Here is a 26,263-nt window from a genome sequence, read left to right as displayed (position 1 = left end):
GCATTTCGCTCCAAAACTGCATTTGAGGGAAATTATATTATAGGCTCTCACAATTAATTTGTGGATGTCATCGAATAAATAATATACTTGGCAATTAAATGAATAAAAAATGTAAAGAAATTCTCCAGTCAAACTGTTTTTATTATGTAATCCCACTTTTTTTTTTACTGGATATGTGTGCAACAAAAATTAAACATTCACATTTTGCTACTTTCTGTCAAGTAAGTCTGCGCATACAATTTGATGCATACGTTCGATAAATCGAACGTATTCACCACACGCAACGCACTACACTAGCCTCTGCAACGCAATGCTACAAGGCAAACGCAGCGTTCCATTGGAAATGAATGTACTTCTGGTGTGTCGAAACGCAATGACACAGTCGGTGTGTTCGAAGCGTAACGTTAGCAGCAAACCAAACATCACATGAAGGCGACCTAGCTGGCTAGCTAACGTAAGATGGCTAACGTTAGCCAATAAATATTATTGGATATGGCGGGTTAGTTTAACGAAATAAATGTTTATAGACATTAGGTACGACTAGTTAGTTATTTCACAACAACTATGGACCCGAGGCACAAAGAAATACTCAGGAAACACCGGCTGGACCTGTCCAACCAAATTTTAATTGATGACACCATAGTTCAATTCCTGTACCAGGAGAACATTTTAACAGAGAGCCAGGTGGACGAGATTCAGTCCCAAATAAGCAACAAGAAGAAGACGTTGAGACTGCTGGATATCCTTCCCACCCGAGGTCCGCGGGCGTTTGGTACATTTCTGAATTCCCTGGAGGAAGAGTTCACTTGGGTGAGAGACAAGTTACTCCAGGATTTGGAGCAACCCAATGTGCCTGTGCAAAGTCCAACAGGTGAGTCTGATGCCAAGTGTTTGACGTCAAACTAACGTTATAGGCTAGATTGTCAGTGGCTCTTCATTTGTACAGTAAAAAGTTCAAACCAGTGCTGGCACTTATTTTTTAGTGTAGGTACTGTTTATATTTATGTGAACTCTGCAATACTTTAGTGCTAATATTCTATAAGACGTGCAGGAACTCGAGTAGTAGGACATGGTTGTAACCATAGAAATATAATTACTCTAAATAACTAATAGTAATAATGAACTTTTTACTATACAAGAATAATCTAAAAGTGTATAAAATAAAAGGTCAATTAGAAAAAAAATAGTAATAAGTAAACTTGATAATATAAAGAACAGAAATGTTCAAATATATAACCATATAAAGAAAGCAATAATTAGATAGGAGGAAAGGTAGGCCAGCCGATAGAGATTAGTCTTAAAGGCCTGTTTTAAATGCACCAACATGTTGACCATCCCTGAGATTGTCAGGAAGGGAGTTTCAAAGGCGTAGTGCGTGGGTGGAAAAGTCCCTTAATTCCCATAATTCTATGGTTCTAACATTTGTTGGCAGTTTTATGCCTATTGCCCTGCAATATATCTGCACAATAACTGCAATATGTCTGCATAGTACGCAAAAAAATGTGGCTTTCCTTCTTTGCACATACATTCCATAACAATACCATTCTGGTTTGGTGTCAACATGGCATCCATCCGAAATTCAAACTCTTAAAAACGTAGAAATCCATTGTATTCTGAGAAACTATACAAAATAGCTTTGAAATTGAATGTCGCTCCAAATCTCATTTTTATCCGTCACATGCTTTGTAAACAGTGTCACAGACTAACTAGGGCTGTGACACTAATTGAATACAATGACTGTTTTAAATAGGCCCACATTCATTTTAGGATAAACCCCCAAAAAGTTTTATTAATTTTATTTTCATGTAGATACATTTGACCTAATAGCAGTTTTCACTGATAATTATGAGCAATTATTTAGCTAAGTTACTCTTTAAACTTTCTACATCTCCTCTTTCCAACAGTGCTTTGATGCTCCAGCAGCTAATCTGTTAGATGTGCAGGGGGGTGTAGAGCGCAATAGGCTATGGCACTATTTTATACAATGCACATTTTCATTGCTTGCTAGTAAGTAAATAAATTGGTATTCTTTAAAAAAGGTTGGATTCGTCTGAAGTCGACAAGGTTGTTCTGGGTCTGAGGCCTATAATGCGCTCATGTTGTGTCAAATGGACAATGCGCCAATTCTCTCCAACCTGGCATGGTATAATTTGATACGGAATCCTTTCTTAATTTATAGACTAATCAACGCTGATCAAGCCCGGTCCTGGCCGAATTTCCGCCCTCCTACAAAGTAGACTAGTAGCCTAGGCTATACAGTGTCGGGCCCCCAATGCACTTTTATGAATGCCATTTTGGTAGGCTACTGTTTGTAAAACAGGCGATTTACTGTTAAATCCCTATCATTTGGTTACCTTCATTTCTGTTTATGCATGTATTAATTCGTCATTTAGCGATATCATTCTCGGAGTGGAAGCATTGTTTGTATAGTTCACGACCTGCTACGCTTGTGAGAAACCCGTTTGGGTTTATTTCATAACATCAGTTACGTGCTCGACGTGAGCAATGAGCATATGTCTGGTTTCTCAGTCCTCTTAATTTTGATGGAGCGTGTGCGCCTGAGCATGTATAGAAGAAGTACCTGGCCTGCAAATGTAGGAAGGTGCCCATTGTCTTAACTCACCACCACTAAAAAGTTGGGCTTCTCAGTCTTTAAAAACATAAAACATTTATTTTTACATCCATTCAAATTATAATAGTTCCTCACAGTATTTGAAAAATCTTTCCAACACACTCCCCCTTGATAATCATTGTCGCTGATAAATAGGCTATGGTCGTTGATTTGATTCTATTTTAATGATGGTCAATTTCATCTTTATACTATAGCATAGCTCGTCCCCTTCATATTTTCCTTGTCAACTCATTAGCCTGCTTTCAGAAAGCCTAAGGTAGGCCTCGTTTTAAAAAAAAGTTTTAATGAAATTAGTAATATTTGCTCTTGCGTCTGACACATGCTGTTGTCTTTGATTGACAGGTGCTTTTACGGGGGTGTGTATGTGAGAGTTGACTGATTCTCTCTATAGGCCTATTTGTCCATTCAGAAAGCTTCCTAAAGTAGCCTGTCTGGACTCCATCTCTTTAATATAGGCCTATAGAGTGGCGCAGCGGTCTAAGGCACTGCATCTCAGTGTAATAGGCGTCACTACAGACACCCTGGTTTGAATCCTGGCTTTATCACAACTGGCCGTGATTGGGAGTCCCATAGGGCGGCGCACATTTGGCCCAGCGTCGTCTGGGTTTTGCCGGTGTAGGCCGTCATTGTAAGTAACAATTTGTTCATAACTGACTTGCCTAGTTAAATAAAGGTTACATTTAAAAATGTAAATAGCAATCAAATTCTCCTGTCATGATTTAATCTTGTAAAAAGCAGATTTTCAGTAGCTTAGGCTATATTAGTTCTCTCATTACGGCGTCTTCTCTTTGAAGAGAAAATGGCAATGCCACGGCCTTTGAATGACTGCAGCATCAGGGTTTGTGACATTATGTAAATAATTCTGGAAAAGTGGGAGAGAATCCATCAGACTTGGTTTGAATGAAATAGGACTGTATTAAAGAAATTATATGCTGAAAAGCTGACACGGTAAGCATATCTTTATTGTGTCAATATGAAATGTCGTTTCAATACGAAAATACGACTTTCTCTCCAACCTGGCATTTCTTAATTTGTTTAATATTTATGCGTAATAACCTGAATCATAATAACGAAGTGTAATGGCTTGTTTCAAATAGGTTTTTATTCAGATGCATATCCATGTAAACAAGAGTACAAACAGAATTGTCATCTCCCTTTTTTAAACCCCCCCCCCCCCCCATGAACTGTTATGTTGGTGACGATGTACATTGGCCTGGACAATTACCTTAACCTAAAATTCCAAGACCGTCACAGCCCTAAGACTAACAATGAAATTCGTATGCCTACTTACAGGCTCCTTTCCAACAATGAGATGTATAAATATAACTATACTGAACAAAAATATAAACACAACATGTAAAGTGTTGTTCCAATGTTTCGTGAGCTGAAATAAAAGATCCCAAAAATGTTCCATATGCACAAAAAGCTTATTTCTCTCAAATTTTGTGCACAAATTTGTTTACAGCCCAGTTAGTGAGCATTTCTCCTTTGCCAAGATAATCCATCCACCTGACAGGTGTGACATATCAAGAAGCTGAATAAACAGCACAATCATTACACCGGTGCACCTTGTGCTGGAGACAGTAAAAGGCCACTATAAAATGTGCAGTTTTGTCACACACACAATGCCACAGATGTCTCAAGTTTTGAGGGAGTGTGCAATTTGCATGCTGACTGCAGGAATCTCCACCATAGCTGTTACCAGATAATTGAATGTCCATTTCTCTACCATAAGCTGCCTCCAACATCGTTTTAGAGAATTTAGCAGTACGTCCAACCGGCCTTACAACCGCAGACCACGTGTAACCACGCCAGCCCAGGACCTCCACATCCGGCTTCTTCACCTGCTGGATCGTCTGAGACCAGTCACCCGGGCAGCTCTATTTCCGTCTATATTAAAGCCCTTTGTGGGGAAAAACTAATTCTGATTGGGTGGGCCTATGCCCACCCATGGCTCAGCCCCTGTCCAGTCTTGTGAAATCCATCGATTGGGGCCTAATGAATTTATTTCAATTGACTAATTTCCCTATATGAATTGTAACTCAGTAAAATCGTTGAAATTGTTGCATGTTGTGTTTTATATCTTTGTTCAGTATAGTAATAAAGTGACAGATAATAAACAGAAGCAGTAGCATATGTGATGAGTCACAAAGTTAGTTAAATCTGCATTGACCTTTTTTGCACTAACTATTTAGCAGTCTTCTGTCTTGGGGGTAGAAGCTTTCAGGGTTCTGTTGGTTCCAGACTTGATGCATCGATACTGCTTTCCATGCGATAGCAGAGAGAAGTCTATGGCTGGAGTCTTTGACAATTTTTAGGGGATTCTGACAAAGCCTGGTATAGAGGTCCTGGGTGGCAGGGTGCTCAGCCCCAGTGATGTACTTGGGCCATACGCACTACCCTATAGTTCCTTGCGAAAGGATGCCAAGCAGTTGCCATACCAAGCGGTGATGTAAGCGGTGACTCTAGCTGTTTTATTAAATCGATCCTCATGTTTTTCTCTCGCATGCAACTTTTTTGTGAATAAAAAGTCAGACTCATTATAAAACCATCCTGGAGGTCACTGGCGTGCATGTCCTTATCTGAAGGCCACCAATACAACCAAAACACCAAGGTTTCATTCAGTAATTTTTTTATTTTTTTTCTCCATGCCTTGTTGGAATCCCCAAGTATTCATGAATTTATCAATTCTGTTAATGAATTTATTTAAATTCCAAATTCTATTTCATGTAATTAAACTACGTGGTTTCCAGTAGCAGCTAGCTACTGACATGAATGACGTTAGTATGACGTTAGTCGACTGTGTTGTAATGCATGCAGACTACTGATCCAATCAGTAATGAGGATCAGAGGACTGAGGGCCACTACTACTTTTGTGTAGGGCTGGGCGACGTATCGAATTAATTTGAATTTGTTTTAGCGCGACGTGGACAATGCGCGACGTGGACAATGACAATGAATTTGTTTTAGCGCGACGTGGACAATTGTATCACAAGAATCTAGGTTTTTATTTTTTGTTTGTTTTTATGAACGTTCTGTGTCTTTTTGGTCTAGGCTCCTTCTATGCTGTGTGCACTGTGTACCTTCCCACTCTCACAGACACCAAGCCCCTCCCCCTGCCACTCACAACAAATACGAAAGATAACGAATTCCTCTCTCACAACAAGTAGTTTAAACTCGCTTTTTGCATTTGAGGTTTGGTCCAACAGAATCGGTCGTATCGACACCGAAAATCTGACATTATTTGACTGTAATAGATGACCTTTCTAATGATACCCTTTTTATGTCTCAACTACCAAAATGTAGAACAGAGCAGACCCTACTAAAACGAGAGTATCAATGAACATGTTATGGGAAATGTATGTTCAGTTTCTGCCGCGTGTGATATTGTGGTGCCATGTACCGCTAGGAGCTTTTTAGCCACATACTTTTATGTGCTAGCTGTCTACTGTTTTTATAAATGTGCAACGAGCAAAATACACATTTACATAAGGAATTGGCATCTCATTCTCATTCTGAGAAATAAGCATATTCTTATCCAGGTAAGACACTTGATTTCAACATCTAAACAAAGTGAACAGGCTGTGTTGTTCAAACAGTTGGAGACGGACCAGAGGGTGTATTCATAACAGTTCAAATGTTCTTCTACCTTGTTAGAAAGCAAATAGATTTAAGTTGGCTCGACTTGGAAGTATAAAGCACGTGGGCTTGTGCTTGAGAGAGTGTTACTTTTTTATAATGCCTGCTACAATAAATTATTAGTGGATGTGCATGGTTCTGGTAAAAATTTGTTACAAAAATGGAATTTTCATGAAAGCCTGAAAAAGAATCAGGTTATAAGCAGGTTATTAGTGGGTCTTATGGTTGTGGAAGGCTTATAGTTAGCCTAGGTATACTTTCACATGCACTGAATTCATTTAAATATTCCTGACAGTTTGAAATAGTGTATTGATCTTTTAATTGTGCTTTTAATTGTGCAACAAAGCTTATTTAAGCCAGATCATTTACAAAATCGACATATACAGTGGGGAGAACAAGTATTTGATACACTGCCGATTTTGCAGGTTTTCCTACTTACAAAGCATATAGAGGTCTGTAATTTGTATCATAGGTACACTTCAACTGTGAGAGACGGAATCTAAAACAAAAATCCAGAAAATCACATTGTATGATTTTTAAGTAATTCATTTGCATTTTATTGCATGACATAAGTATTTGATACATCAGAAAAGCAGAACTTAATATTTGGTACAGAAATTTTTGTTTGCAATTACAGAGCTCATACGTTTCCTGTAGTTCTTGACCAGGTTTGCACACACTGCAGCAGGGATTTTGGCCTACTCCTCCATACAGACCTTCTCCAGATCCTTCAGGTTTCGGGGCTGTCGCTGGGCAATACGGACTTTCAGCTCCCTCCAAAGATGTTCTATTGGGTTCAGGTCTGGAGACTGGCTAGGCCACTCCAGGACCTTGAGATGCTTCTTACGGAGCCACTCCTTAGTTGCCCTGGCTGTGTGTTTCGGGTCGTTGTCATGCTGGAAGACCCAGCCACGACCCATCTTCAACAATGCTCTTACTGAGGGAAGGAGGTTGTTGGCCAAGATCCCGCGATACATGGCCCCATCCATCCTCCCCCCAATACGGTGCAGTCGTCCTGTCCCCTTTGCGGAAAAGCATCCCCAAAGAATGATGTTTCCACCTCCATGCATCACGGTTGGGATGGTGTTCTTGGGGTTGTACTCATCCTTCTTCTTCCTCCAAACACGGCGAGTGGAGTTTAGATCAAAAAGCTCTATTTTTGTCTCATCAGACCACATGACCTTCTCCCATTCTTCCTCTGGATCATCCAGATGGTCATTGGCGAACTTCAGACGGGCCTGGACATGCGCTGGCTTGAGCAGGGGGACCTTGCGTGCGCTGCAGGATTTTAATCCATGACGGTGTAGTGTGTTACTAATGGTTTTCTTTGAGACTGTGGTCCCAGCTCTCTTCAGTGGTCCCAGCTCTCCCTCACCTTCCTCATGATCATTGATGCCCCACGAGGTGATATCTTGCATGGAGCCCCAGACCGAGGGTGATTGACAGTCATCTTGAACTTCTTCCATTTTCTAATAATTGCGCCAACAGTTGTTGCCTTCTCACCAAGCTGCTTGCCTATTGTCCTGTAGCCCATCCCAGCCTTGTGCAGGTCTACAATTTTATCCCTGATGTCCTTACACAGCTCTCTGGTCTTGGCCATTGTGGAGAGGTTGGAGTCTGTTTGATTGAGTGTGTGGACAGGTGTCTTTTATACAGGTAACGAGTTCAAACAGGTGCAGTTAATACAGGTAATGAGTGGAGAACAGGAGGGCTTCTTAAAGAAAAACGAACAGGTCTGTGAGAGCCGGAATTCTTACTGGTTGGTAGGTGATCAAATACTTATGTCATGCAATAAAATGCAAATTAATTACTTAAAAATCATACAATGTGATTTTCTGGAATTTTGTTTTAGATTCCGTCTCTCACAGTTGAAGTGTACCTATGATAAAAATTACAGACCTCTACATGCTTTGTAAGTAGGAAAACCTGCAAAATCGGCAGTGTATCAAATACTTGTTCTCCCCACTGTACATATACGACATATAAAAATGGAGATGTTTTTTGGGGGCCATATCGCCCATCTATACTCTTGTATGAATTTTTTGGACCAAACTAATTAACTTTTTCTTTGGCAGATACTAAACATTTCGACATTTCAACATGTGATGATGTAGAACACATGTAGGCCTAAGCATATACAGTATAACTGTAAGCTTTAATATTTATTGTGAATGTACAGTATCCGTGCAGAAAAGGGGAAATGGCGAGGGGAAAAGTCTGTTTTTAGGACTGTCTAGGTTGTGAGTGTGTCGAGTTTCTCAAAGGCCTCGTTTCCCTGACAGCTGTTTTCATTTGAAGCCCTAGCACTGAGGTCAGGCACACACTGCATCCTCCTTTCTAGGAAAAATATTTAATCAAAGCCATTTGTCTGTTCTCTATTTCTCTCTCTCGCCCTCCTGTGCTGGATCCCCCCCACTCACTGTACAGATTGTAATAAATAGATGTGGGGGGATGGACAGGGAGGGGGAAACAAAGAGAAAAGAATCTGCTCTCAGATTTCCTAGAAGCAGCAGCGTAGGGAACTGAGTGCGAGAAGAGTGTTTCAGGTGGAGGAGAGGACGAGAGCCTTCACTTTCTAAAGGCTTTTATTCTACCTGATTGAACACAGTGGGGGAGCGTCTGGCGTTCTGAAAAGGATAATTTAGCCTGAAAAGGATTTCATGTATTCTTTTATACAGACCTCTCACTGAATCATTTGGCCTAATTCACATAAATGTATGGATGTGCTTTGTGATTTTATCCCCCGCTTCCCCCGCTCCTGTTATGATGGCAACAGATGACATTGGTGGGTTGCCTTGGATACCATGTGATGGTATTATCTGTTTTTCAATAACCCTTACCTCGTCCCTGTTTCACTCGCTACCCAGTACACACTCACGGGTGTCTTAAATAAGTTGTATTGCCACCACTGTATTTGTTTGGAACATATACTGTTACTCCCTGTTCCCTCCTGCTCCTCCACTCATGCAGAGTGACACAGAAAACATGCATCCCTCAATCAGCTCACAGGTTACCATGGTTTCTGGTCTCCACCAGTAAGGGATTCCTGTCAGCACCTGATTTGATAGATGCTGGTACAATATGTCCTCTCACCATGACTTAACATTTCGTTAGAGCTTTACCTCTTCCTGCACTGCCTGTAAAGAGCCAGTGCTGTGTAGACTATATTTTACACAGAACAGCATCTAACAGGAGGACAGGAGAATTAGACCAGCTGCCTACCAGGGTATCCGTCAGGAAACTTTGGCGCCGGACAACGTGACCGGCAAGACTTTAATTTACCGGACATCCCAGAAATGTACCGGTCATCCATATGTGTTGGGTGCATAACGCATTAGGGCGTCCAGCCAAGGTGCTCAAAATCTAAATTTTGTTTATCGTAAATCATAACAGAATAGAAATTAGCGTGTAAAGTATAAACAATGTTCTTATACCAACATGATTTATTGAAAATAAAACATATGCTTTGGCATCTTCATCCCTGCTATTAATCATAAATGTATATCGTTTAAAAGAAAGAAAACATTTAGCCAAGAAGAACATGTCACCTACACAGTAATACAACACAACTTCAAAATGTGCATAATATAACTTGCGAAAGACCTGTCCTGATGGCTATTTGCATTAACATTTTAATGAATAAATACCAAAACACAGCTGTTTTCATTAACAATCAAGGCCTCATTTAGTTTAGCCTAGGCATGAACATTTTAATTAGGCCTAATAAACAAAGTCCAGAAATTATAAAACCGGCAATCGAATTAGTTCAGACTGGTTCATTGAGAGAACGCTTATTTTACGACGCTCCTGTGAAATGAGGCCCACGCCATGCATTTATGAAAGCACTTGTTTCCAAAGCTCAAATTATCTATTTTTACAGTGCTTCTGGATGATGATAATAAATGTTATGATTATTATAATTAAAAATATCGTGGTAAAATACTAATGTCATGTGTGATATACACAGAGTATACAAAACATGCTCTTTCCATGACATAGACAGACCAGGAGAATCCAAGTGAAAGCTATGATCCCTTATTGATGTCACTTGTTAAATCCACTTAGAATCAGTGTAGATGAAGGGGAGACGGGTTAAAGAAGGATTTTTAAGTCTCGAGATAATTGAGACATGGATTGTGTGTGCCATTCAGAGGGTGAATGGGCAAGACAAAAGATGTATGTGCTTTTGAATGAGGTATGGAACGCTGCTGGATATTTCACGCTCAACAGTTTCCCATGTGTATCAAGAATGGTCCACCACCCAAAGTACATCCAGCCAACTTGACACAACTGTGGGAAGCATTGGAGTCAACATGGGCCAGCATCCCTGTGGAACGCCTTTGACACCTTGGTCCCTAGTGTTTGGTATACTCTGTGTACGTGGCTTAATGATAACAACTGTTTCCTAATGTCGGCAGTTGGCTGCCTAGTAATTGCAACTCTCCGATGTGAGTAGTTGGCAACGATGTTTTGTTACCAAGTGCTACTGAATAGCCTCAACTGGAGTGCACCAATTGCACATGACGCACGTCATTATTATAGTCTATCAATACTAGAGGTCGACTGATTAATCGGAATGGCCGATTAATTAGGGCCGATTTCAAGTTTTCATAACAATCGGTAATTTTGGACGCCGATTTTGCCGATAGTTTTATTTTAATTTTTATATATATATATATATATATATATATATATTTTTTTTACACCTTTATTTAACTAGGCAAGTCAGTTAAGAACACATTCTTATTTTCAATGACGGCCTAGGAACGGTGGGTTAACTGCCTTGTTCAGGGGCAGAACGACAGATTTTTACCTTGTCAGCTCAGGGATTCAATCTTGCAACCTTACGGATAACTAGTCCAACGCTCTAACCACCTGCCTCACGAGGAGCCCGCCTTTTACGCGAATGCAGTAAGAAGCCAAGGTAAGTTGCTAGCTAGCATTAAACTTATCTTATAAAAAACAATCAATCAATCAATCATAATCACTAGTTATAACTACACATGGTTGATGATATTACTAGTTTATCTAGCGTGTCCTGCGTTGCATATAATCGATGCAGTGCGCATTTGCGAAAAAGGACTGTCGTTGCTCCAACGTGTACCTAACCATAAACATCAATGCCTTTCTTAAAATCAATACACAGAAGTATATACTTTTGAACCTGCATATTTAGCAGGCAGAAATCCAAAGAAATCCAGGTTAGCAGGCAATATTAACCAGGTGAAATTGTGTCACTTCTCTTGCGTTCATTGCACGCAGAGTCAGGGTATATGCAACAGTTTGGGCCGCCTGGCTCATTGCGAACTAATTTGCCAGAATTTTACGTAATTATGACATATCATTGAAGGTTGTGCAATGTAACAGGAATATTTAGACTTATGGATGCCACCCGTTAGATAAAATACGTAACGGTTCCGTATTTCACTGAAAGAATAAACATTTTGTTTTCGAGATGATAGTTTCCGGATTCGACCATATTAATGACCTAAGGCTCATATTTCTGTGTGTTATTATGTTTATAATTAAGTCTATGATTTATAGAGCAGTCTGACTGAGCGATGGTAGGCACCAGCAGGCTCGTAAGCATTCATTCAAACAGCACTTTCGTGCATTTTGCCAGCAGCTCTTCGCAATGCTTCAAGCATTGTGCTGTTTATGACTTCAAGCCTATCAACTCCCGAGATTAGGCTGGTGTAACCAGCTAGCTAGTTAGCGGGGTGCGCGCTAATAGCGTTTCAAACGTCACTCGCTCTGAGACTTGGAGTAGTTGTTCCCCTTGCTCTGCATGGGTAACGCTGCTTCGAGGGTGGCTGTTGTCGATGTGTTCCTGGTTCGAGCCCAGGTAGCGGCGAGGAGAGGGATGGAAGCTATACTGTTACACTGGCTAAACTGACTAAAGTGCCTATAAGAACATTCAATGGTCAAAGGTATATGAAATACAAATGGTATAGAGAGAAATAGTCCTATAATTCCTATAATAACTACAACCTAAAACTTCTTACCTGGGAATATTGAAGACTCATGTTAAAAGGAACCACCAGCTTTCATATGTTCTCATGTTCTGAGCAAGGAAGTTAAACGTTAGTTTCTTTACATGGCACATATTGCACTTTTACTTTCTTCTCCAACACTTTGTTTTTGCCTTATTTAAACCAAATTGAACATGTTTCATTATTTATTTGAGGCTAAATAGATTTTATTGATGTATTATATTAAGTTAAAATAACTGTTCATTCAGTATTGTTGTAATTGTCATTATTACAAAAAAAAATAAAAAAATAGGCCGATTATTCGGCATCGGCTTTTTTTGGTCCTCCAGTAATCGGTATCGGTATCTGCGTTGAAAAATCATAATCGGTCGACCTCTAATTAATACATTCCAAATCTGTACACTATACTTGACACATGGGCGGCATTTGATGATCTTACCTAGGGCGGCAGCAGAACTGCAAGGATAGGGCCGGCCTAACACAATTTTCCTCAAATGTACTTGCATTTGTGCCAAACCTTGGCCTGCTCAAAGTGAGCTGCTGCAGTTGGTAAGTCAACACTGTCCAACTCCTTGGAGCAGCTTGCGATGTGCATCAGCCTCGTTACTTTGTCCTCTGAAGGCGCCTTATTGAGGTAATCTTTACTCTTGTTTTGGAGAAAGAATCCCCTCTCGGCGGGTATACTGGAAACGGGGATAATCAACACATTCACAAATGTTTATCCAGTCAGGGTACACTTAGCAGAAGTCCCTTATGAGGACCTTGTGTCTTTTGCCCGAGTAAAAATAGAAGCACACACTCTCGACACTAATTTCCAAGAAGCTTGAGGATTTATTAGCCTATTAGTATATTTGACTTTGAAGTTGGGGTAAATGGACTGGTATTTCCAACAATGAATGAAAAGCATTATTTTGCAAGGGATTTTTTGTCTTGTCCCGGACAATTTGGCCGGCAACATTATCGGCTTTTCATTTATTTATTTTTATCGGCCAAAAGCCAGCATTTACCGGCTAACGGAAACCTTGCTGCCTACCCTATCATGTACAGGAGGCTATGGCTGAAATGGGAGCAGATTTGAAGATGTTTGACTAAAATGTTTCTTCTCACACTGTTACAAAGTCACCTGTTGCCATGGTGATCAGATATGACCGTCGGTAACATTATCTAATCTAGATGGTCCTATTTAAAAAAAAAAAAAACTCCTGTGGGGTTGAAAACATGTTAATATCATACACCGAATTATCAAGACGACAACCTACAGTGGTACAACCCTGGCCAGCAAACAGATTGTAGTGTGTTCGTAGAAGGAACTTATCTATTTGGCATGTTTAGAGCTTTGTATAGTGAGAGTAAAAAATATATTCTTGCTAAGTCGTTGTAGCTTGTTCTTAGAAGGATCTTATCTAGGCTATTTGGCACGTTTAGCCAGGGCATGATTAAGTGAGAGCTTAACTGTATTCTTCATTGCAGCTTGTTCTTAGGAGCGTATCTATTTGTCTCATGGAGGGGATAGTGTGAGTTAAAGCTGTAAACTTGGAAGGCATTGTATAGTGTGTCCTGATAAAGAGCAGTAAATTCATGCTGGGACAGGCCGAGAGGGAGAGTGCCGTGTGCTGCTGCCTTGTTTTCCATGGCCGTGCATTGCCAAGGGTTGTGCCTGCCGTCTGCTTTCCAGGAATCTTGGCAGGAGGAGTGTCTTCCCGTTTGAACGGTGAAGCATTAGAGTCAGAGGCCGGCTGCTCCGCTCAGAGGTAGCCAGGCGACCAATCGCACGGCCAGGACTAGGGCTGTGGCGGTCATGACATTTTTGTCAGACGGTTATTGTCCTGCAAAAGACTTCCTGTCTCAAGTTTAATTGACCGTTAGTTAACATAAACAGGTTTAGTGTTGCCAGGCCTCCACGCATAAAAGCTGCCTTTGGTACATCTACATTTTAAAAAAGTCTGAATCAGTTTAATATACACCATCACAATAAATCCATTATTTATTTTTAGTCAGGTCTAAAGAGAAATGATGTAATGAAGAAAATGTATTTCAGGTGAACAGAATGAGTTGAATAAAATAGGAAGGATCTTTTTTTCATTACAGAGCGAGTGCGCATATGAAGTGGTTGTGGTGCGGGTAGGAGCGTTTGGCCAGTAACCGAAAGGTTGCTGGATCGAATTCCCGAGCTGACGAGGTAAAAATCTGTCGTTCTGCCCCTTAGCAAGGCAGTTGACCCACTGTTCCCTGGGTGCCGATGACGTCGATTTAAGGCAGCCCTCCGCACCTCTCTGATTCAGAGGGGTTGGGTTAAATGCAGAAGACATATTTCAGTTGAATGCATTCAGTTGTACAACTGACTAGGTATCCCCCTTTCCCTATGTTGAGTGTAATAGTGATCATTTGGCCTCCCGAGTGGCCCAGCGGTCTAAGGCACAGCATCGCAGTGTTTGAGGTGTCACTACAGACCTATGTTCGATCCCGGGCTGTGTCGCAGCAGGCTGTGACCGGGAGACCCATTTGGCAGCGCACAGTTGGCCCAGCGTCATCTCGGTTAGGGGAGGGTTTTGCCGGCCGGGATGTCCTTGTCCCATCACTCACTAGCGACTCCTGTGGCGGGCTGGGTGCAGTGCACGCTGACACGGTAGCCAGTTGTACGGTGTTTCCTCTGACACGTTGGTGCGGCTGGCTTCTGGGTTATGCGAGCAGTGTGTCAAGAAGCAGTGCGACGTGGCAGGGTCGTGTTTCGGAGGAGGCATGGCTCTCGACCTTCGCCTCTCCCGAGTCCATAGGGGAGTTGCAGCGATGGGACAAGACTGTAAGTACCAATTTTGAATATCATGAAATTGGGGAGGAAAAGGGTTAAAAATATATATATTTTATTAAAGTAACTAGCAAAAAAGTGATCATTTGAAACAGATCGTATTTGCTAGATTCAGAGTTATTTGGCAACTTTAGTTGTGAATGATACAAACCTTAAAGTCTTAGAAATCAGAGCCTCTTGCCTCAGGCTGCACAGCTGTTCTCTCAAGTGATCATATTTTCACCCATCAGACTATTGTCAATTTAATCTTGTCTTTACTAATGTCAAATGAATTTAGATTTAGAATGGCCCATTTATGAAATGGGCAGGAACAGAAACCAGGGCAGGTGAAAAAATGTCATCTGTATGCACTCAAATAGTAAATGGAGGCCCTGCGCTTTCCGGCCGGTCCATTTTGTTTGCTACATCAGTTTTATAGCAGCGCATGTGCTTAATATGAGCAGCTGAGAAATCAATATAAAACATTTATTTCACTCCACACACCAACCACTGTTTGAGGAGCATGCTCTCGCTGCCCAACGGGTGAAATTCCGCCCAAACTCTGTTTGTCATGGGCTCTCCAACCTTGTTCCTGCAGCTACCCAGTGCTTAAATCTGTTCGGGAACATCAATAGTAAGATGTTTTCGCAGCGAAACATACTTCAAGGAACTGCTGTGCTCAAGATGGGAATAAAGGAGAGAGGAGGAGATGGAAATGCAGGGTGGTGAGAGATTCTGTTTAGCTGAAGGTAGTGTCACTCAATGAATTATGGAAATGTCACTGCGGTCATGATGACTCATGACTGCCAATGTGGCGGTAATACGGTCACCACAACAGCCCGAGCCAGGACCAGCTTAAATGGTTTCTAAAAAATATAACATTCATTATTGTGGAGGCTACGTTTAAATGTGGTTGGTACAAGCATACAGTACATTGTGCTGAATTGTTTTAAGAAGCTGCTTGTACGGCTAGTTTAAATGGCCGACTGTGCCCAACTGGCAACACAGCTACACTGGCTTCCATCAAGTCATTTTAAGTCCTCAAGTTAAAAACATTTTTAAAAAGGCAGAACCAAACATTTGTGTCCTGACAAGACATCAGAGTCCCATGAGGACACAGGAAACTTTCCTGGAAAAAGCCCCTCGGAGCAAGAGGAGAAAAATCATGATTATTTTAGGCCTCCACACAGGGGTTACACACACACACACACACACACACATTACTCCCACTCACTTTGTCTCTGTCGGTCTGTTTAGCCATGAACAAGGTAGTTTGGCCAGAGTCCTGTACCTTTTTGGATTGTTTTCTTTGCCTACTCAGGGTTTGGGTTCAGGCTTTTAGTCATCGTTCATCCCTTCGTTATTACGTTGCAGTGTAAGCGCTAATAACTGAGATAAAAATGGAATTGAGCAAAAATGAATGGAACTGTTTGAACTTAGACGAATGGATCTGAATGAGTTGGTTATTAAAATATGGATACAGCATGGTGATGTTGGTTTCTTTCGGTTTTTACTATGTAGAATAAACTAGGCATCGCTACACACCCCTTACCTACCGGGACTACTGTCCAATGGCCTCATACACTTCTAAATACTCTGGTTTATTTCAGTTACATGTTAGCATGCCCTGCCCCCCTCCTCCTCCTCCTGAGAGAGAGAGAGAGAGAGAGAGAGAGAGAGAGAGAGAGAGACTCCCCCCCCCCCCCCCCTCCTCATCAGTGTGAGAGAGAGAGAAGGTAAGATTGGACGCCTGCTTTTCTCATAAAGAGGCGATTCCTAGGAAAGTATTCCGTTTCGTCAGTTAATTTTTTCTCCCACAGCTCCTTATTTGGCTACAATCTCTCTCGCGCGCTCCCTTTCTCTCGACCTACTCTCTCTCTTTCTCTCGACCTACTCTCTCTCTTTCTCTCGACCTAGTCTCTCTCTTTCTCTCGACCTACTCTCTCTCTTTCTCTCGACCTAGTCTCTCTCTTTCTCTCGACCTACTCTCTCTCTTTCTCTCGACCTAGTCTCTCTCTTTCTCTCGACCTACTCTCTCTCTTTCTCTCAACCTAGTCTCTCTCTTTCTCTCGACCTAGTCTCTCTCTTTCTCTCGACCTAGTCTCTCTCTTTCTCTCGACCTAGTCTCTCTCTTTCTCTCGACCTAGTCTCTCTCTTTCTCTCGACCTAGTCTCTCTCTTTCTCTCGACCTACTCTCTCTCTTTCTCTCGACCTAGTCTCTCTCTTTCTCTCGACCTAGTCTCTCTCTTTCTCTCGACCTAGTCTCTCTCTTTCTCTCGACCTAGTCTCTCTCTTTCTCTCGACCTAGTCTCTCTCTTTCTCTCGACCTAGTCTCTCTCTTTCTCTCGACCTAGTCTCTCTCTTTCTCTCGACCTACTCTCTCTCTTTCTCTCGACCTACTCTCTCTCTTTCTCTCGACCTACTCTCTCTCTTTCTCTCGACCTACTCTCTCTCTTTCTCTCGACCTACTCTCTCTCTTTCTCTCGACCTAGTCTCTCTCTTTCTCTCGACCTAGTCTCTCTCTTTCTCTCGACCTAGTCTCTCTCTTTCTCTCGACCTAGTCTCTCTCTTTCTCTCGACCTAGTCTCTCTCTTTCTCTCGACCTAGTCTCTCTCTTTCTCTCGACCTAGTCTCTCTCTTTCTCTCGACCTAGTCTCTCTCTTTCTCTCGACCTAGTCTCTCTCTTTCTCTCGACCTAGTCTCTCTCTTTCTCTCGACCTAGTCTCTCTCTTTCTCTCGACCTAGTCTCCCTTTCTCTCGACCTAGTCTCCCTTTCTCTCGACCTAGTCTCTCTCTTTCTCTCGACCTAGTCTCTCTCTTTCTCTCGACCTAGTCTCCCTTTCTCTCGACCTAGTCTCTCTCTTTCTCTCGACCTAGTCTCTCTCTTTCTCTCGACCTAGTCTCTCTCTTTCTCTCGACCTAGTCTCTCTCTTTCTCTCGACCTAGTCTCTCTCTTTCTCTCGACCTAGTCTCTCTCTTTGTCTCGACCTAGTCTCTCTCTTTCTCTCGACCTAGTCTCTCTCTTTCTCTCGACCTAGTCTCTCTCTTTCTCTCGACCTAGTCTCTCTCTTTCTCTCGACCTAGTCTCTCTCTTTCTCTCGACCTAGTCTCTCTCTTTCTCTCGACCTAGTCTCTCTCTTTCTCTCGACCTAGTCTCTCTCTTTCTCTCGACCTAGTCTCTCGCTTTCTCTCGACCTAGTCTCTCTCTTTCTCTCGACCTAGTCTCTCGCTTTCTCTCGACCTAGTCTCTCTCTTTCTCTCGACCTAGTCTCTCTCTCTTTCTCTCGACCTAGTCTCTCTCTTTCTCTCGACCTAGTCTTTCTCTCGACCTAGTCTCTCTCTTTCTCTCGACCTAGTCTCTCTCTTTCTCTCGACCTAGTCTCTCTCTTTCTCTCGACCTAGTCTCTCTCTTTCTCTCGACCTAGTCTCTCTCTTTCTCTCGACCTAGTCTCTCTCTTTCTCTCGACCTAGTCTCTCTCTTTCTCTCGACCTAGTCTCCCTTTCTCTCGACCTAGTCTCTCTCTTTCTCTCGACCTAGTCTCTCTCTTTCTCTCGACCTAGTCTCTCTCTTTCTCTCGACCTAGTCTCTCTCTTTCTCTCGACCTAGTCTCTCTCTTTCTCTCGACCTAGTCTCTCTCTTTCTCTCGACCTAGTCTCTCTCTTTCTCTCGACCTAGTCTCTCTCTTTCTCTCGACCTAGTCTCTCTCTTTCTCTCGACCTAGTCTCTCTCTTTCTCTCGACCTAGTCTCTCTCTTTCTCTCGACCTAGTCTCTCTCTCTTTCTCTCGACCTAGTCTCTCTCTCTTTCTCTCGACCTAGTCTCTCTCTCTTTCTCTCGACCTAGTCTCTCTCTTTCTCTCGACCTAGTCTCTCTCTTTCTCTCGACCTAGTCTCTCTCTTTCTCTCGACCTAGTCTCTCTCTTTCTCTCGACCTAGTCTCTCTCTCTTTCTCTCGACCTAGTCTCTCTCTCTTTCTCTCGACCTAGTCTCTCTCTCTTTCTCTCGACCTAGTCTCTCTCTCTTTCTCTCGACCTAGTCTCTCTCTCTTTCTCTCGACCTAGTCTCTCTCTTTCTCTCGACCTAGTCTCTCCAGTGAAGGCCTATTTCTCAAAACCTCCCAGCATCTTAACTGTTAGCCTATGCGCCTTTCAGCAAATGGGTTTTCAAGGAAAAAGGATTTGTTTACTCTCACACAGCCCTGTCACTCTCCCCCCGTGTGCCCTCCCTCTGAGTTTCTGTGTGTGTGTGTCCCCTTTGTTAGCGAACAGATGAAGGCCTGGCTTGGTTGGGCCGAACCGTTCTTGGCATGCATTAGGGGACATGATGTACTTCAGAGTCCTACTGTCTCTGTGGGGGGTTTATTTATGACACTGTGTTAAGGGTGTTTCCGGGCGTTGTTACCCAGGTTTGAGTTGCTTAGCCTAGTGTGTCAGCTGCTAGCTATCCCATAATACGTCTTGTTCAATAGTAAGAAATGTTGACCAATGGAAGATCTTTGAAAAAGAAAGTGGGCTCACACACTATCAGGTGCAATGCAATCATAAATGAATGACCAATGTCACGGGAGCGTTAGAGCGCCTACTCTCATTAACTTTGAATCAGTGACCGGCAGTGTCATGTTTGGCAGTTCTCTGTCAGCCACTCTTTTGGGAACTCGACACATGACCTCTCGTGACCTTTTGGACACGGAACTCCCTCCTCCAGCTTATAGGAGTTAGACACCCACAATTACTCCCCCCCCCCCCCCCCTCACGTCTCCCAGTATTAGCTCAAACTCTATTTTTTTCTCTTAGTATGTTGGATTCCCAAAGCGGATGATGGCGTGGATGAAATCCTAATTGTCCCTCTGAGCTGCTTGCCCATATCATTTCAATAGGGGAAGGGGGGGGCGTTTGTGTTGGCCTCATCGCGCCTCAGTGCGTTCTCAACTGTCCATTAATTGGATGACAACCATTAGTTCGCCAGACGTGTCACAGGCCTGGCCCTGTGTGTGTGTTTACACGCGCTGGGCTGCGTGTGTGTGGGTTGGGGGGGGGGTCTGATTAATAAAATGAACACAATGCTTATCATTTATGTTTTCCTTTAGTGTAATACACATGATTTCCAGTGTTTTATTTGGGACACTCATTTGTGTACTAGTTGATGGTCACTAGACTTGATACTGAATGTTATGGATTGTTCATGTCTGAGAGTGATTGACGCCAGACTGGTGGTACAAGGACCGAGGACACTGATTCTTATTATATTCTGGGACAGTGTGATTCTGTAGCAGCTGATGTTGTGACTTCCTACAAGCCTCTCAGCTGTTTTTTTTACAGAACATTGGTGCTGTGAGACGAGAATATAAGGGCCTGCTTCTCTGCTTCTGTGCTGGAGGTGTCTCCCTGTTGCAACTTGTATTAAACCACATTGATTTACTTTATGTTACTTCTTTTATTCACCTGGAAAATCCCTTTTACCTGTGTGTGTGTGTGTACATGCGTACTCTGTGATGAGTTGGGCAGGGTTATGAAATCCTCTGTCTTGTATGGGGGCTCGGAGTGCAGTGACACAGGCTGGCACAGTGATCTCTTTTGTCTGAGGGGTCAAGAGAGCAAATGGCACTATCAGCACCGAGTGGAGGGAGAGGGATGAGAGTGAAAGATTACCTTAAACTAGAGAGGGAGGCACGGAGGATAGATTGAATTGTGGAAGGGAAGGAGAGTGTGATTGGGGAGTGAGGCAGAGGGACTAACGGGAGGGAGGGCATTGGGGTTATAGGCCTAAACAGGGATGAGAGCTGGGGAATAGGGTGCAGAGGAGAGACCACTGTTAGGCTATTTACTCGCCATACTGCCCCCGAACTCACTGACCGTACACCTCCTTATACCGTCTCATAACAGCCCCACATCCATCTGTGTCCTTGGTTCCACCATACCTGCTGAACTGAACGTAACGTGGCTGGACCTTGACCTGCTCTATACATACAATGCATGATATACAGCTGTCCCCAAAGCATGTTTGTTTACCATGCAAACCCTGTCACCTCCATGTGTGCACCCTTTTGATACCCTCTCTAAGGACAGTTGCTCTACTACCCTCAGCCCCTTACCGGCTGTGCAAGAAGACCATCCATAGGTGACAAACAACTGGCTGTATTTTGAGGCGAGGCGACTGCGGCGCACAAGCCACATAGACGATATCCCATTCCGTTCGGCCAGAGGGGGAGAGAGATTGGTAATGGATATTCAAAACGGTTCTTTCCAAGCAAATATTCTTAAATCTGCATAAAAAAACAATATGCACATTTTCCCAGCAGATTGACTTGATTTGACTTGTTTCCAGCAGATAAAAGGTTGTGTGTGATGACATAGCCCAGTGCACATAGGTTGTGCGTGATGACATAGCCCAGTGCACATAGGTTGTGCGTGATGACATAGCCCAGTGCACATAGGTTGTGCGTGATGACATAGCCCAGTGCACATAGGTTGTGCGTGATGACATAGCCCAGTGCACATAGGTTGTGCGTGATGACATAGCCCAGTGCACATAAAAAAAAAATTGCGGTTAAATTCCCATATGACAAATAAAAAAATACAAGTTAAATTGGTTTTCAACTCCAATGGATATGGCACAATAAGCTAATGTGAACATTCTGGTTTTGGCAAGTGTGCTCTAGTCAACAGCTCTCAGATACAGTGTGGGCAGGCCAGCCTACATGATGAGATTATTTTATTTGTTAAACGGCAGCCAAGCATCGATAATCATGTCACCAGAATAAGACCCTAGATATTTATTGGACAGGACCATCAAGATCATCTCTGTGCACTTTCACCACCCTGTGAAGTTCATCACTTATTTCATCTGTAGCCTAATGAACTGTAGGCTTTCCTGAGTTGTAGTGGGAGGACCACAGAACATACCACGTCACTCCAAGTTTACTTCGATATGAGGGCTATTATATCAATATTTGCGTGCAAATGTGTTTCCATCACCGTTTCTCACATAATTAATTTTAGACACAAAATGATCCCACCTTGTCTAGCGTATTTTGTTTTGTCGACATTTGGAAAGTGTACCGACATTTGCTGTATTCATCAGGCCTGTCGTGGCATTTTTTCCCCCGACATGTACTTTACTCGCATAAAAATATTGGATGGAAATCTGATTTGTGATAGATGGATATTGTGGAGAGAAGATTGGTGTTGAAAGAAGAGGGAGAGAGAAATTTAAAGGGGGTGGGGGAAGTGTGTAGCCTAGGTCTATAGAACTGGAGGACAATTGAAAATATACTTGAAAACCTGCCTGCTCTGCTCTCCATCTCCCCACCTCCTCTCAGCCAGAGGACGATGACCTGGTATTTGATGTGGTTTTGGTCTGACTCTATTATAAAAAGTGGTTTCCAGGAACAGTGTTCCTGGTCTGCCCACCTCTGTTATGTAACACGTTCAGATAAAAAAAAAAAAAAAACACCACAATATCTCACTATATCGCTCTGTTTTCTAGGCCTATCTCACTCTCGTTCCCTCTCTCCTAAACGGAGGTCATTATCAGACAAGCTGATTTCGAAAGCATGCAGGCCTACACACACTCCTAAAAACACGCCTTTTCTCCGTCACTCAGACCCTGAAAAGTAAACAAACACGATGGCATTGTGACGTTCACTCTCTGTGGAAGTATTTTTCCTCCTCCTTTCATGTCCAATAAATGGACACGGAATTACATAACGTCTAGTCTTATTTTCACAACAAATTGTTGTAGCATTACATCACAATGAATCAGCGACATGTTTTTCTTAAATGGAAATTGATACTGTCTCTCTCTCCACCCATCTCTCCCTTCACCTTTTCCTTACTCCACCTCTCCTCCTCCCATCTCTTCTCTGCGTTTCCCTCTTTTCATGCATACCCACCACCTTTCCCTCCTTCCCTTCCAAAGATGAGTGGAACATTCCAGAGGTGACGCTCCGAGCAGTCCCGGCCGACAGACAGTTGTCCCGGCTGGCATCCCGTCTCGGATCGGAGTGGGAGTCGGTTCTCCTCGACCTGGGCCTCTCCACGGAGGCGCTGTACCGTTGCCGTGCCGACCACCCTCTGAGCTTGCACGGGCAGGTGCTAGCAGGGCTGATCCAGTGGAGGCAGCGCCAGGGGAGGAGCGCTACAGTCCACAGGCTGCTCCAGAGCCTGCAGTCCACTGACGTCCACCCCTCTACCCTGGACGAGGTGTTCCAGTGAGGGGAGAGGACACTATGGATCGTGGGTGAAATCCTAAATGGATGACAGCCGTTAGCTCAGCCAGACCAGGGTTTCCGTTAGGAAAATGTGACCAGACATTTGTGTAATCTGCCGGTCCCATGTGCATTGGGTGCATAACCTGATTAGAGTGTCCACCCATCGTGCTCAGAATGACAAATCACATCTAGATTATGGTAATTCATAGTAACAGAATATGCAACAATGAAGATAGAATAACTGTCTACAGTTTACTTTTCCTCAGCCAGCAAGACAAGTAACTAACAGCAAAATCACTAGCCTGTCAATCTACTATCCCCCATAGTACAAAAGTTGACCTATTCTATTGGTCAGCTTGTTGAGAGATAGTCTATTCCAACCGACTCTGGGACAGTTGTGGGATGATAGAGTGGGATGCCAATTTAAAAATAACCTATAGAACGATAAATATAACCAGTCAAATGTATTTCCATCAATGAAGAGGCTAAAAAGCATTATTTCGCAATGAGATTTTTTCTTTTCCAGGACAATTGGCCAGGGCCAATTTTTTTTTATTCATCAGCTTTTCTATTTTTTTTATAGTCCAAAAGCCGTCTATTACCGGCTAACGGAAACCCTGAGCGAGATGTGTCATTGGCCTGGCCCTGTTTGTGTATGTTGAAATGGGGAAATTTAAGATGAATAAAGTTAATATTCAGTTAAGGGTATTTAACACAATGCTGAGCATATTTATGTTTTCTCGTTCTGTAATACACATGATTTACAGTGTTTTATTCGGGCAACTCTTTCTGGTTGATGGTGTGAGTGTTATGAATTGTTCTCGTATCTGTTGATAGTGATCGTTGATAGTGATTGACGCCAGACTGGAGGACAGAGGACACTGATTTGTTACTGTAAGATTAGAATAAGCCAATTTCGAAAACACGCAGGCCTACACACAAACACACACTCCTAAAAACGCCCCTTTACTCAGTGACTCAGACCCTGAAAAGTCAACAAACACGATGGCATTGCGACATTCACTCTCTGTGGAAAACAAATTCACTGATAGAATTTTCCTTCTTTCATGTCCAGTAAGTGGACATGGAATTACATAACATCTAGTCTTATTTTCACAACATATTGTTGTAGCATTACGTCACAATGAATCGGCGACATTTATGGCTAGCAACAATAGTTAAGCACCGCTGCACTCAGTTTTTAGAAAACGGAAACGCCTCAACAAGGTCAAGGCTGCATGCCCAACAAGCACTCTCCAGGATTTTTCCACGTTTTTTTAAAAAGTGGAGCTGAAATTAGAGGAGTTTGTACATGAACTATATTCTTGAACTTTTTGCCTATGATTTGCCTTGAAAAAGCATTCTATATTTGTCCACCTTTTTTTTAAGGTGGAACTGGAATGGGGGTTTTTCTCTTCAAATGGCATACAATGATTGTACATTTGTCTGTGACTGCCTCTTTATGTAGTGCTTTATGGGTCTTGATGTCATGTTGCCATTTGTTAATGTAGGGCCATTTTACAAGATGTTTCATTTCCAAATGTTTACAGTTGTAAAAACAAAAGCCATACTGTTTCGTCTGCATGTGTCTTGCTGTTCATGACCACAAGGTTAATGCCAAACAAATTCTCTAACCACTCTAAGTAAATGTAAGAACAGTTTAAGAACCCGTTCTTCTCTGACATGCACGACGTGTGAGTTCTGTCTGCACCTCGGGCCAATGCTAGTATAATTCTTAATAGGATCATTTATGATAGGCTTAAGGTAATTGATAGCACAGCCACATGCACAAAGTGAGTGTCAGTTAGAGTTGACATTTTTTGTGTGAATGAAAAGCCACAGTGTTCCTGGGAAAGCTTTGACGTAGAACTAGGGGACACGCATACGTACACACCTCGCTGCAGGGATTTTTACACATCTGTTTTTGTGGATTGACTGGGCTGGCCCGGAAACACAGAGCCAGGGAAACTAGGCTAGCACAGGTAGGGTGCAGTGACTGCAGCTAGGCAGCAGTCTAATCAATCAAACTTGATGTACTCTGTGACTTTATACAAAACACTAGTCACTGGGCAAGGTTAGAGGGGGAGAGGAAAGACTACCTACCTCTGCCTTTGTATTTATTAGGCATCAGACTGAAAGTGGGAGGGACTACCTCCCCTGAACTTATCCAATAATAAATACTTGTTTTTCGGTGTGCCCTAATGACTACAACCCAGTTGTGTGGCAGTCCTTCTCTTGAGATATCTACATCCAACCCCCATCTTTTTCACCATCCCTTTCTCTTTCACAGTCTCCGCTATCTGTTGGTCTGGTTGGTGAGTGGTGGCTTTGGAGGAAAAGGTCAGAGACCCCTCTCAGCCTGTCCGCTGACACCATCACGACCCCTGAGAGGATCACAGGCCATGAACCACATGGCCTGAGCGTAAATCCCTCTCCTGGTTGGTTGAGACAAAGCCACGGTGAACTCTGACCTATCCAAGGGCGTTCCAGGCCAGGGATCAACTGTGTCTAAGACTTTCCAGGATGCTCTTCGGAACGCTGCACACTGACATCACTCCAGCCAAGCATTTTGCCTTTGACTTTTTTGTCAGTTTAGACCGAACAGGAGGAGGGATGTTGAGTAACTCTCTGCGGGGGAGTTGTTAGATGGGAGTGTTGAATAATGGAAGCTGTTTTGGCTGCTGTTGTCACAAAGCAGCATGAACAGGTTACTACAATTTTGTCTTTAGTGCCTTTGTGAGGAGTGTTGTCGCCCATACAGTATGTGAAAGGTACTGTAAAAAAAAAAAAAAAATGCTTACCCCCCCCCCCCCCCCCCTCATAAAATGTACTCTAAAATAATACCACCATAAATAACAATTGTAGCAACCCTGAGTTTATAATTGTGGGTATCGACTTTACCATTTCAGCATGTTTTTTTTGAGACTGTTGATGCCACACAGGGCTAACAGGACAGAAGGTTGAGGGTTCGCCGATCACCACGGACTAGCTCACTCTCCCTGCCTG

At 42.8% G+C, this 26,263-nt stretch overlaps 1 protein-coding gene across 1 annotated transcript; it reads left to right on the top strand.

Annotated features, from left to right (window-relative positions):
* The first annotated feature begins 406 nt into the window (after positions 1–406).
* On the top strand, positions 407–24,939 carry LOC139534056 (death domain-containing protein CRADD-like). Its single transcript, XM_071332728.1, has 2 exons — positions 407–871; positions 22,966–24,939. The coding sequence occupies exons 1-2, from the start codon at positions 565–567 to the stop codon at positions 23,259–23,261; spliced, it is 603 nt and encodes a 200-aa protein (XP_071188829.1). The 5' UTR covers positions 407–564; the 3' UTR covers positions 23,262–24,939.
* The last annotated feature ends 1,324 nt before the right edge of the window (positions 24,940–26,263 follow it).

This window comes from Salvelinus alpinus, chromosome 11 (genome assembly GCF_045679555.1).
Source record: "Salvelinus alpinus chromosome 11, SLU_Salpinus.1, whole genome shotgun sequence".
Lineage (NCBI taxonomy): Eukaryota > Metazoa > Chordata > Actinopteri > Salmoniformes > Salmonidae > Salvelinus > Salvelinus alpinus.
This window is presented reverse-complemented; position numbering and strand designations above follow the sequence as displayed.

Bases quoted from the DNA above. Each gene is read 5' to 3' on its own strand.
- LOC139534056 (XM_071332728.1), top strand. From the start codon at position 565: ATGGACCCGAGGCACAAAGAAATACTCAGGAAACACCGGCTGGACCTG. The intron at 872-22,965 runs GTGAGTCTGATG...TCCCTTCCAAAG, and splicing joins GCCTGTGCAAAGTCCAACAG to ATGAGTGGAACATTCCAGAG.